General features: G+C 35.0%; 1 protein-coding gene across 8 annotated transcripts in view; it reads right to left on the bottom strand.

Moving 5' to 3' along the window:
• The window catches only part of CNOT4 (CCR4-NOT transcription complex subunit 4), a 134652-nt gene that overhangs the window by 15037 nt on the left and 106218 nt on the right, over positions 1 to 13397 (bottom strand). For 2 of the 8 annotated variants that reach the window (XM_011359517.2, XM_011359518.2), the window contains exon 11: positions 9467 to 10469. The exons of the other annotated variants lie outside the window; for them this stretch is intronic. In XM_011359517.2, the coding sequence (XP_011357819.1) occupies positions 10369 to 10469 (101 nt within the window). In that variant the 3' untranslated portion in view covers positions 9467 to 10368. Of the gene's footprint in view, positions 1 to 9466; positions 10470 to 13397 lie in introns of those variants that run through there. 8 annotated transcript variants of the gene reach the window in all.

Below are 13397 nucleotides of genomic sequence, written 5' to 3'. Positions count from 1 at the left end.
TCATGTCTTGATTTTAAAAGACGTAGTCCTAATAAGAATACATCCTTCAATACCCTGACGAATTCAAAGACTTATATGTTCACCACCAGTTCATGAAGGAGTCTTAGTTTAAAAAAGATTTAAAACACATATTTATTTATTTTAAAAACCATATATTCATTTATTTAAGTGTTCATCCTTAGTTATGATTTATTATACTTGATTTGGAAAAGACTGCTAGAGATAGTCTTGACAGAACCAATTCTCAATCAGTGTTGAGTCTTACTGTGAAGGAAGGAAGGCAGGAAGTAAAGAGGGGAGGGCAGATGAATACATTCTCAAATATAAATTAGAAATTACAATTCTTATTTCACCACTGGAGCTTTATATTGAACTAGAACATTTTAGTGAAAAAACTGTTAAAAGTCACACACATTTGAAAAACACTGAATTTTAGTCATATTACCTAAAAGCATTACGTGATTTTTAAAAAGCTAGAATAACTTGGAAGCTAGGGAAAGTAAATACCACCAGTCTCGTAATGTCAAAAACTTTATCAGTTTGACATTTAACAGTGCCAAATGGTTGTTTCTCAATCTACTCTGACACCCAGACAACATTTTGTTTAAATGTATTGTTTTAAAAGCAAAAGAGAAAAGAATATGATCACTTAAAATCAAAAGCCAGTTTGGAAACAGTTGAAAGATAGTAGACTGGTTACTAGGGAGATAATTGATCATAGAGATTCAGTAGTCTGATAGGGACAGAACTTTCTCCTTTGAAAAGGGAAAATTCAGGTCTCTCAGGGATCCTGTCAGAGAATCACACAAGTAGTGGACATCTAGGTCCTGTCGAGACCACCCCCTCTAATTGTTGGTAAGTTATATAGACAAAGAAACAATTTCTTCATCCAAAGAAAAAGAAATGGGACAGAGAGGTGAGCACAAGCTATCAGAATGAGACTCATGGTGGTCAAGATTAAAACCTGAAAGCACGTTTTACAACAAAGGTTGCATGGTTGTGTGTATTTCTCTGGAGGTTATTTAGGATCTTTGCTTATTTTAGTAAGAGCCTTAATTCCAATCACCTACCATCTGAAATACAGGCAAGATCTTGCGAGTTTAGACCTAATAGTAGTAAGTATACTAAAAGTCGAGCAAGGAATGTTATTATACCTATCTGGGACTGGGGAGGACTACGGTTAGGTTAATTAGTGAATGTTAACAGTTTAGAAGTAAAAAGAAACAGACCAGTTCCTAAATCTTACCCTAAATGGGGGGAGGGGGAAGGGCAAAGGGCATATTTCAGTAATCTATAATCATAAATTTTAACAAAACTTACATTTTTAAATAGAGAAAACGTAAGTGAAACAATGGTAGCCCAACACTCAGCTTAAAGCCAGTAAGAAACCTTCCTACTTGGTTGATGAAGTCATAACCCAGGGCCTCCTTTACCTTTAGCTGGATACTTAATTTGTGGGTGTAATAAAGAAAAAAATAAAACAGCTTCAGGATGTCGGTCTTCTTGCAAATGCCAACATATGTTTAAAGACATTCCAGTAATGTTCCAGATCACCGAGTTCTGTTCCATGGACACATTACTTCAGTATGCAAGACCGTTAGCGCGTAAATGCTGGCAAAGTCCTTGGGATAAGATCTCACCATGTTAGGAAACAGCACTAGGCTATAAAAGTTGATTGCAGTCAGCTTTCCTGCACTTCTTCTTGGAGATGGTGATGGTATTATCATCTTTAAATCCTTGTGGAGCTTTCCCTGTTTCATTATGCTGAAAACAACAACCTCCTTGATTTTAAAAAATGAGATATGCTATCATTTTACATGGTGTAGCATATAGTAGCTCTTGGAAGATGAATCGGAGATCACACCTTTAGTGTAGGTGTGGTACATCTTGGTGCCATTATTGTAAGATTTTTTTTCCATTCTGGATTATTAAAGATATCACCAGTCTAGTGTCATGCATGTTAGTTCTTAAATGTTCTGGCACTGTAGAAGAATCCGGGGTAAATATAATTCCACCTCTGTTTTACCATTGATTTTGTTTCTGACGTTGGTAATTATTTTAAGTCTACTTTAAGAGTACCCACGAGGTTACATTTCCCTCCTGCTAAAGTTACTCCAAGACCACTAGGTCACATTTAATGCGAGGCTGTTTTGACAACGTACAGGATCTGTGATAATAGTTGCCAGTAGTACAATATTATTTGCACTGATATTCACAGTTGAAGGCCCTTGACTTGTGAGAACTACTATAATAATCAAACTGTAAGACACAACAAAGTTTAGAGAAAAGATATATTTGGAATAATGAAGTTATTTTTTCTCCTAGAGTTACATGTATGAAAGCAAATTCAGATGGCAAAGGCTAACAGAATTTTAAATTGTTGTTAGAATGTGATTATGGGCAAATCACAATCCTTCTGAGCCTTGTTTATTATTATCATTATCTTTTGGTGTTTAAAAGGAAGATTGTTAAAGACTATGTTAGATACTTCACAGTTCTGAAATTTCATGATTCTAACACAAATCTTTTATTACCATTTTCTTAGGTTTTCCCAAGCAGTGTGACATGGGATGGGTGTCCTTAGTGGTCGGAGTGAAAATAGATGAGAGAAATCTATGTAAATACTTGCTCAGATAAAACATGTCCAGGGGTGAGGTGGGCACCAGTATTGTAACCTCGCTGCATTTAAATAGGGTCTTTATTTCTTTAAAAAACTATTTAGAGAAAGACAGAATTTAAGCACAGCATTTATCCTGAACATATCAATTAATCAGAACATGACAGGGATGAACACATCAAAAGTCACAGAGAGATGGCCTGACACTTCTTCCTCTGCTGTATTTACAAAGTAGAGGATTTAAATGAAAATTACTCTATATAAAGCAACACACATGCACACGCACATTCAACTTCATACCCAGAGAGCTAGGCTTGTACTTTAACTTTGCAAAGCAAAACTTTTCTTTACATAATGCTAATCAAATGTCATAAAGACAGCAAGACTATTATTATTGCGGTTTCAAAATCATTCAGATGACTGCTTCAAACATTTTTACCCACCCAGGAAAGCTTCAAACATTTTTACCCACCCAGGAAAGCAAGTATCTTAAGGGTCTCTTGCCTACAGCTTCTTATCCCCTCCCCCTTTTTTGAAGGAGGGTGGGGTATAAAAGCTGCTTGACCCACAACTCAAGTAGTACTGCTGTGAAGAAGTGAGGAATATTTTAAGGTATAACATTTGCCTTTCAGGCTGCTGGGTAAAACACTGAGTCTGGATGCAGCTTCTGCCACACAGCCTCCACAAGAATGGACCAAAACTCTCACAGTTGGAGTGGGTTATTTATTCTATTTTAACATTGAGACAGTTAAAGAACAGTACTGGGACACTGAATTGTACCCTTTAAAGTAGTTAATTGTTATATGAATTTCACCCCAATTTTAAAAGTAAGGTACTGGGTCCTTAAAAGGCTTTATAAATTAAACAAAGGGGTAAAAACAAGCTTTTGGGGGTGTTGCTTTGTAATAGAGCATAATACTGGGTCCGAGTACCAAAGACAGGATCGAACGACAAAGCTGTTCTAAGGATGACATTTTCCAGGGCCAGCCTGGAGCTCCCGGGAACCTTTAGAATAACTGTAACATGTGAAGTGGACTAAGAACAAAGTCAAGTCAACAGCTCTTTGGTCGGAGGAAACCTAGAGAAAATGAATTGGTTCTCAAGTACAACAGTTTCCAGCTGTTTCATGGAACTTCTAGGTACTTCGGTCATATTCTCAAGCAGCTTAGTTTGCTTAGGCCTGCCTTTGGTTCTAGGTACCTAACAGGTGTGTAAACCAGATTTCTGCATAACTCAAATTCAGGGTACAGAATAGATTCTCTTTAATGAATCTTGGATTCTCAAGAGTGATTCTTTGGGGAAAGCTCCTGATTAAAGAAGCTAACGGCTGGTCTGCCCAGAAACATAAGGTTGCGAAGGATACCAGTGGCAGCAAACCACAGGGCAGGAAGGAGATCCAAGCAGCAGCAGCTTCCTCATCATTCAGCACAGTTTCACATGCACAGTATTCTTGAGTGATGACTTGTACTTTGAAGTATTATCATTTTTAAACGTCATAGTTGGTTATCTCAGCTGACAGGTATGGTACAAGTCCAGTGAGTTTAAAGATATTTTAGTGTCAGGAAATTAAGGGCACTTCCAAACTAGTCATATTTGCTATTAATTGGATGAGGAGGAAAAATATGTTGTATTTCTGTATCTCCGTCCCTGTTCCACTACATCTTCAGCAATTTTTCCTAAAGGTCACATCTAAGTACACGAAATATGAGGACCAAGAGTAGATTAGTCCAATAACTTGCAGGTATGTATCTATTCACGCAACACATTCTCTTTGGGGGAAAACTGTTCAAATGCTTTTATAACCAGTTATGATAAAATGCTTCATTCCTCTCTACTCTTCACCACTCCACTGCTTTTAATTCCAATAAAGAAAAGCAGAATGAACTAATTCAACTAAGTAAGAAGAGATACTTTCCCTATGTGGGTGGAAAGCTGATGCTTTCCAGTTTCTATGTAAGCTCAGGAGAGAAAAGCTCATACCAGTAATATGGACTTCTCAACTATTGGACTCATCATAAGCCATACCTACTCCCTCTGTCTAAATTAAATCCATCCCATCATAAGTAACATGTCTACCAATCCCTCACACTCACCGGGCTTACCTCCACCTGTCCAATCTCATCTCTAGCTTTTCCCAGGCCTTCCCCTTCTTCCGCAACCTCCTACCGAGTTTCAAGGAAGGAACTCTTCATTCTATTGAGGGAAGTTTTCTTTTGGATTGCCATCAACTTAGAGGAAACCTGACCCAGGAGTCCCCCAAGCAATACCATGCTTTCTGTAATTCTCTTTCATACAGTCTAACTTCATACTCTCAAGGACTGGCAGGAAAACAGGAAGGGAAGAGACCATAGGGGTTATGAAAGCTAAACTTTCCAAACCCCAGACCTAATGTTAAGATATCTATCTACCAACCGTTCTCTGGTCCTCACTTATCATTCAACACTAAGCGGCCATCACACTAACCAGTCTCCTAATCTGTTCCCTTAACAACGCCATACCCGTGTTCTTTGTCCTTATCAAAATCTAAAATCACTGACACCACTGGTTCTTCCCTGCCTTACTAGACTTTTCTCGACCACAAGATTGGGTATTTCAATATTGTCTTCTTGAATAACTTTGTGTCTTTTCTTCTTCAACTTCTAACCAAACTTTCAATATTTGCTTTGTTTACTCCTGATGCTTTGTGTTCAACCAGAGCAACATACAAAACCATACATATTTAGACTGTCAAACTTTTAAATTTGATCCTTGTCTTTACTCGACGATTTGTTAATTTCTTTCCAATGCACTTCCAGGCTTATTCTCATAGATTTATTTCATCTGCTTTCTTTACAGGCTCCCAACCCTACTCTTTCACCCCTATCCCCAAACTATATACATTTGATAATTACTGATATAAGCCCCTTCATCTATTCTTTTTCTCTAATCTCATTCTCTCATCTAGATTTTCTGATTGTTCTTACAAGTAACAGGAAATACATCCTACCCCTTTAAAGCTAAACCCATAACCTAACCCCATCTCAGGAGCTTACCTCCTCCCAAACACCTACAGAAATCTGTTATCCTACTTGATTAGCCTATCTTCTCTTCAGCACTGTCCATGTCTTCCTCTCAATTGGCTCTATATGTTCTGTCTTTAAATATTCAGGTATCTCACTTATCTTAAAGCAATGACTTCTAAGATCTACCAATCTATCTAGTTAGCATCTTGTTTTTCTCTTTCCCTCTGTTGCTAAATGTCTTAAGTACGCAGTCAATAATTACTGACTACATCCATACCCTTGCCACTTCCTCAGGAATCCTATGAATCTGCTTTCTATCTGTATCTTTCTATGAAAGTTACATTTTTAAAAGTCACTAGGGACCTAGCCAAACCCAAAGGCCTTTTCTTAGATCTCATCTTTTCTGATTTCTAACTCATCATTTCTTTTCCATTTCTATTATTGTTCTAGTTCAGGCCATCTATTTTGCACTGGCCAGCAGCAATGACATACTAGAACTGCTTTCTAACTGGTCCTAATTTCAAGCAAACATATACCAAATTAATCTGCTTAAAATGCTGCAATCAAGTTACATCCTTACCAGAGACCCTATAGTCCTCTACCACCAACCACATCCACATCAAGATTAAAGTCTTCTTCCTAGTTTTCAAGGTCTTTGCACACTTGTCCCACCTTCTTACAATCTGTATGCCTCAGATAAGTGTCCATCTCCTCAATGTCCTTCCTCCTAACCCCTACAGATCAAGTTAATCTGTCTCTAATTCTTTGTTCAAATCTATTCTTTGTACTGTATTCCCTGCGCTCCGCCTCCGTTCATCACCTAAATTTCAGTCATCCTTCAAAACAAAAAAGCCCCATACTTTTAATGAAGTCTTTCCTTGAATTAGCTCACAATAGCTTCTTTCTCTAATTCCCATTCTTATTTTTGTATCAGCATAGTGTCTGATTAGTTCACTAAACATTCCATGTGTGATACCTACATCTATTACTGCCTTTTTAATTCAGCACAAGGAGACAATGTAGTAAGTACTCAGATAAAAAGGCTGAGAGGAGAGAGGCACAGCACTAAGGGCAGAAGGGCTGGCTTGACACCAGATAACTGACTTTGGTCATATTTTGCAGAAAAAGACATATATGTGATATTTGGGGTTAGCATCTCTTTATATATAACAATTTTTTAAAGAAGGTATTGTTTTCAATTGTACGATGTCCATTTCCTAAAGCCAATTAAGCATATTTGGAGAAACTTCCTGATCAAATAAACAAAAATCCAAAACTTTATAACTCAGCACAGAAAAAAATGCCCCACAGTTTTTATGTATGCATAAGTAACACAGTGGTGTTCATTCTATAAGATTTTAATGCAGCTGCAATTCATTCCTTTCTCTTGGCTTTCTGATTTCTGAGGCAATGCCTCTGTGCGGGTGGCTCCCTATTAATCTGTGTCACAGCGGAGGAGGGCTCGGGCAGTCTTGAAGGTGCTTGGAAAACCGTACAAATAGGAGCCATGTCAGTAAAAATGTGACAGACACAATGCATTAAAAAACACATATATAGAAAGCTCCACTTAAGTTCCAAGATGCTAAGAATAAGAGACATGAGCATACACACACGACTAAGAAATATTTAAATTAGAATAATGAATGTATGTCTTCCTTGTTAAGGTTTTTTTTTACTTCTGCCAAATTATTAATTTTTAAAAATTTCAAATATTAGTATTCAATACCTTTTGTTGCCACTGTCAGACTGATAAATAATGAAATACATTTGGACTACTGCGGCTGTCCTTGTGGTTAAGATATATCAAGAGCCGATCTTACAGAAATAATTTGAAATAAAACTGTCACTAGACTGTTATCCTTGATAACAGGGTCTGTACTTTACACAATCTTATATTCCTCAAGATCGAGCTCAAGTCACCACACGGAATAGGCACTCAAATATTTAATTAACGCTTTGTTGAAATAAGGGAAAAGTATATAAAAACACCACCTGGAAAAACAAAATAGCAGAATGAAAAAGAAAGTACTATTAATCAGAAAATATTTTCTAATGGAATCTTTAAGAAATAAAGAGGCATCTGACATTCATCACATGACTAAAATCATTTGGTCTAGGTCTCTAGTTCCTAGGGTGGCACTAAAAACATTTCAAGGCAGAAGTTCCTTTTTTTTCTTGGGGGTGTCAGCAAACCCTTTACAGATCAAAAAACTATGGATCTTCTCCCCTGAAAAAAAAACGGACAGATGTACATACACACAAGTTTATAACTTTGTAAGTACGTCCAAAAAGTTCTGGACTCCAGGTATTACTCTCGACTGAAGGAAAAGACTAGTCAGTCACTTTTTAAAGGTTAAGTATGCAAAAGCATAGAAAATTCCCCTTGTGCATGATAGATCAAACATGCAGGAATTTATCAGAAACAATATGAAGCTTTTTCAAAAAATTTCTCATTCTTTACCATCACTTGGTTTCATTGATATATTTGCTATGTGAAGTGGTGCTTTCTTCTACATATAATTTCTTCTGTACTTTAGTATAATTAATTATGACTATGATTTTAAGACTTTATTTAAAAAAAAATATTATCTGAAATATTCAGTAAGCACAACTGTGAGGTTTAGTATTCTTAGGCTTACAAAGTTTCAGAATCACAAAGTTAGGTAAAGGATAATCTTTAGTTTTCTATGTGAAAATATGTAAGGTGAAGCTTAAGTGCCCCAGAAGCACTGTCCTGACGCATGGCAGGAGGGAAGACAGTTCTGGGGTCTGGCAAGTCTGGGCAAACTATGTGACACTTTTTTGGCACTGGTTAGGAATGAGAAAGAGAAAAAGCTACTACGGGAAAGAATCCTTGTATAACAGGTATAACTCTCAAAACAGAGAAGTAAATAGGAGTTAACTTCTTCTGTCTTTGTAAGAAGATCCAGGAGATGAAAGACTTGTACTGAAGGCTGGAGAAAGCTATGTGCCTGTAAGCTTCAATACAGGCAGCCCAAGCTAACAAAGGCCAAGAGCCTTGGCCACCACGGGACACCTTAAATGGAAGTCTTTGCCTCTTACAGCAAAAATAAAACCATAATTAACCAACGATAAAAGGCTTCTGTCTAATAAATCTATACTACTTTATTTATATTTTCTAAATTTCTTATAATGCTGTCTTAAAGTCACTTCTAAAAAATGAGATTGTCGTTCATGCAGAATTTCACAAAAATAACTTAAATGGCTAGATAAGTAGCTGTTTCTCCACTCTCAGTTAAGCAAATCAAAGACTATCTAAGAATAGATTTTAATTTTCCACTACACCTCAGGACAAAGCTATTTAATCTGTTGTATCAGATCTAAGAGAAAGTAATCAAACTTTATGTAGAGAGGTAACCTTGAAAATTCCAATCCAACATATTAAGTATCATCTCCTCATACATTGCTCTGTCAGAATTTTAAATCTCTAGGCTTTTTGGTTTTTTAATTTTAAATCTCTAGGCTTTTTGGTTTTTTTAAATTTAACAATTTAAGGCAAATCTTTTAAGTCATAATTGCTTTTTGAAAATCTCAAGAGGAGCTCTGATTTTCCCCTTTCCTCCAATTGCTTAATTCAGGTCATGTTTTCTGAATCTTCTTTTGTCCACTGCTCAGAATCGAATTCAGTTTATTGTCTTTCATTATCAGTTTTTAAACTATTGCAAGAAATTGTTGTATTATCCAAAAGTACCACTTCACATTATGCCCTAATATAGTACTCCACTATTCTCTGTGATTAACTAAAATTATCCATGACAACTTACGTGGCCTAATTTTAGAGGATCCCCAATCTCTTCTCTTCCACCTTAGTCTCATTCTGGTCAGGTACTTGTAATACAGTTTTATTATCACATTTCAGTTATTGAACAATGAAATTTCCAAACAGATCCCACAGAAGTACCGTTTGTTAAAAAAAAAAAAAAAAAAAAAAAGTTACACTATGGTTGCTTCTCACATACATTTACCCCAAATTCAAGTTTCTGATAAATCAACTGTAAGTTGAAATTCTGTTTCTGAGGCATTTCCTGGTATACTAGGCAGTGCATTAGAAAAGAGATTATATTGCATTTAGTCTATAATAATTATCTTTTAACCGTCTATATATAATTAACAACCATTCAAAATGAAAGTGCAAATGTGCAAATGAGAAAGAACAAAAACAGTTTCTAAACATGTAATGCATAATATAGGATATAAATCCATACAACTAAAAACAATTGCTGACAACATCCTTCTGAGCATTAAATGACACCACCAATTTTGTTTTATGTGTATTCTTCTCAAGTATTCAAAAAATGCAATATGACATTATCTTCTCAATTGTCAAACTTTCATGAGTATATAAGGATATTACCATTTTTTTCACAAATCAGAAAACAAGGAACTACCATTATCTTTGTATATTTTCAATAATAGAGCCAAAATAACAATTCTAGCTAATCTCATCTGGGATCTTAATTAGTACTACAAGTTTATTTGTGTGAGTTAAAAATAGTATCGCTCATGAGAAACAATGTCAAAATTATTATGCTAATAAACTGTGTTAAAGGCCTAATGAAGAAATACTTCAGCAACTATGAGTTAACACACTAGTTGTAGGCATGAGGAACGTTTATATTGGCTCTTTTGGGTGTATACATTAAATGCAAAATCAGAAAGGAATCATGCAAAAATCCGGTTGCCCATGCAAGCACCCCAGAGTCTAATCCTCTGCTCTCAGTTCTGTTGTCAGGCCACAGTAGTGTGGAGACTTGTAGGCTGCTGTCCTTGTTGTAATGAATGGGAAGAGGCTGACAGTGGCATGGTCGAAACCTTCACCTCTTCTTCCCCTGTGGAAAAGTCAGTCATGGTCTAGTTATGGGTGACTAGATTTGTTAACAGTCCCTTTAAAAATGATTTCAATATCTGGAATATTGATACAAATATAAAACACATGCTTAATGGTTGGAATCCGGGTGTGAAACAAGACATGAATTTTAAAATATTGACTTATCAAGTATCTAGAAAGTAGTTACACTCTAAACATACCCTTAAATTTAGTACTATGTCAGATATGAGAACAAATATAATAGATTTAGAATTATAAATATACAAAAAAATAAAATAAAAAGAGACCAGGAAAGCCATTCTTTTCCAAGCCAATTGGACCCCTTATAAAATAGAGATATTGCTAATAGTAAGTAGTATTTTCTGAAAAAATTAAAATTAATTCACAGAAATGAAAATGTAATTTTTAAAAGCGAAAAATAAAATTCATGTTTTAAAAGCAGAAATTATGTTTAGAAAAGAGAAATAAAAAGATATAAATATATTAATTTAGTAAATTACCTTACAGCATCTGAAAATTTAATGTGTACTTTTGAGGTAATTAGAAAACAGTAAAATACTCACAATACAATGATCCAATTGACTGAAAGCGAGATGACTACTTCTAGGTCAAGGGAACTATACATGAAATGAGATCAGTTCTCCTAATTATAATTGATAATTATTTGACTACAAGTGACTTGTTTCACACATGACTCAAATTCAATCAAGTCACAGTTAAAAGAGCTAATTCAGAAACAAAAAAAATTTAAAGAAAAATGTCCTCTCATAAGTAAAACTGAATGATCAAAAACATGGAAAAAAAAATCCAACCCTAAACAGTTTTAAATACTTTTTTAAGTATATCTTGAAACAACAATGCTTACAGGCTATTTTATTTTATTATTTGTTTTCCAAATAATTTTTAGCATTATGGAATAAAAACATCTTGGCAGAATTCCTTGAAAAACATATCTGCAAAATTACATTTGGAAAGATAGCTTAACTGACAACAAGAAGAAAAGGATTTTCAGTCTTTAGAACAGGTTATTTTATAGTTTTTCAGTAAACTGGCAGAGATTCTATAAACCCCAAGTACACAGCAATAAGGGTGTGTAAAGGAAATTTGATACTAGAGTTTTTGGTGAGAAAGAATATGGTACCTAAGGAGGACTAAGCAGATGATTAACTTTCATCAAGTCAATAAACTTCAAACTATTTGGCAATATCCCTGAGCTGGGTCAATTGTCTCAAATAGATACTGTTGATAAAAAAAGAGACCTAAAGAGACCTGTAAGTGTGTGAGAGCAAAAATCAATAACTAAGGGAAGAAAGCCAACTTAAGGTACATGCCAGTGATCTTCATTGATGAAGGAGAACATCTATGTTGTAGTGGAAAAACATTTCAGTTATTGAATTTGGGATCCGGTTCTTATGCTAATTCTCTTACTAACTTAATGTGTGACCTTTAACAAATTATTTAACCTTTTAGGCACACAGTTTTGCCATTCCTAATATTAGGAGCTGGACAAGATAAGTCACTTTTTAGGACCAGAAAAGTTACTTTTTAAAACAAAAGCACATGGTTCCAATAATAAAAGAGATCTGAATGGACTTACTATAACTGCCCACTAATCAAAGTTTCTCCCAAGAATATTTCAAAAATTCTTCTAAACTTAACAAACCAAATGTGCTGCCAAGAAAATGCTGCTAAAATAAATTTTTCCTAATAGCTAATTTTAAACACAAAAATGTTTTCAATTAGGCAAATGAAATGGAAGCCACATTTCTGTCAAACTTCTCATAACTATCCTTCCCATGGTAGGTTTCAGATATATCAATTTTTAATAATGAACTGAAATAAGCAAAACTAAAAATTTAAATACACACATATAATATAGATATGGTATCTAAATGATATGCAGGTGACTGACACATTTCGGTATTTGCTCCTGAGGGTCAGGGACCCTACTTTGTTCTATATATCTAAAGAATAAATACACCTGCTTTTTCCAGCATAGAATATTGTCTAAGCATCTCTTAAAATGGCTTCTCTCACCAAAGCAGTTTCCATTATGAAGCACTTAAGGAAAGCTACTCTGTGTAAGATACCATGATATTTATTCACTGCAGGATACAAAGTTGAGCCTATTTCAACAGTTTGACTCAAGTACAACTGAGTTAGAACTCGGGGTGGGGAAGGCAGATATTGTCTAGGTAGTAAATTGCTTCAAATTAGACACAGCTTTCCAGAATTTTACTTTCTGTCATATCTAATTGTTACTGAAAATCCTATATCATCTTGCTACAATTATACAGCTATTCTGTTTTGAAGCTTAGCACATTCAGCCTCCTGAGGTATCTGCCAAATATTTATAGGCCATAAGAGGATTCTGAGTAATTCTTGATAACAATTTTAAATATTTTGGTACCTTAAAACTAAAATTTCTCTAGTCATCAGAGCCTTAAAAATAATCTAATAATAACCTTAATCACAAATCACCATTTAAATACCAAGTAAGTATGTACAGTCAAAAACTAAAAAACTGAAATAATGAACTCTCCCCATCTCCCACAAAATACAACAATGTTTCAGAACCTACATTTGGTGACCTTAGAATTTCTAGAGAAAAAAAGTATTTTATGCTCTATGGTTGAACATATGTTAAAAGAAAATCCACAAAGATAAGACCATAATTTAATGCCACATTTTTTTTTTCATAAAGTATCTCTCTACTTTAGATGAAGATTTCAAATGACTAACACGAGGACAACTATACTCATAAAGTAGTGATTACTCATCATCGCTGTGGCATTTCTAGAACACCTACTGGCTTGAAATATCTGGATTAAAACTGCTCTTTCTGTGCTAATGGACAACGTAATAAACTGGAAGAACAGATAACGGTCATATAAAAGTCAAATAAAAGTACACAATAAAAACAGCTAAG

Source organism: Pteropus vampyrus, unplaced genomic scaffold, assembly GCF_000151845.1.
Source record: "Pteropus vampyrus isolate Shadow unplaced genomic scaffold, Pvam_2.0 Scaffold48, whole genome shotgun sequence".
NCBI lineage: Eukaryota > Metazoa > Chordata > Mammalia > Chiroptera > Pteropodidae > Pteropus > Pteropus vampyrus.
Note: the sequence above shows the minus strand (reverse complement) of the source record. Positions and strands in the feature narration are given on the sequence as shown.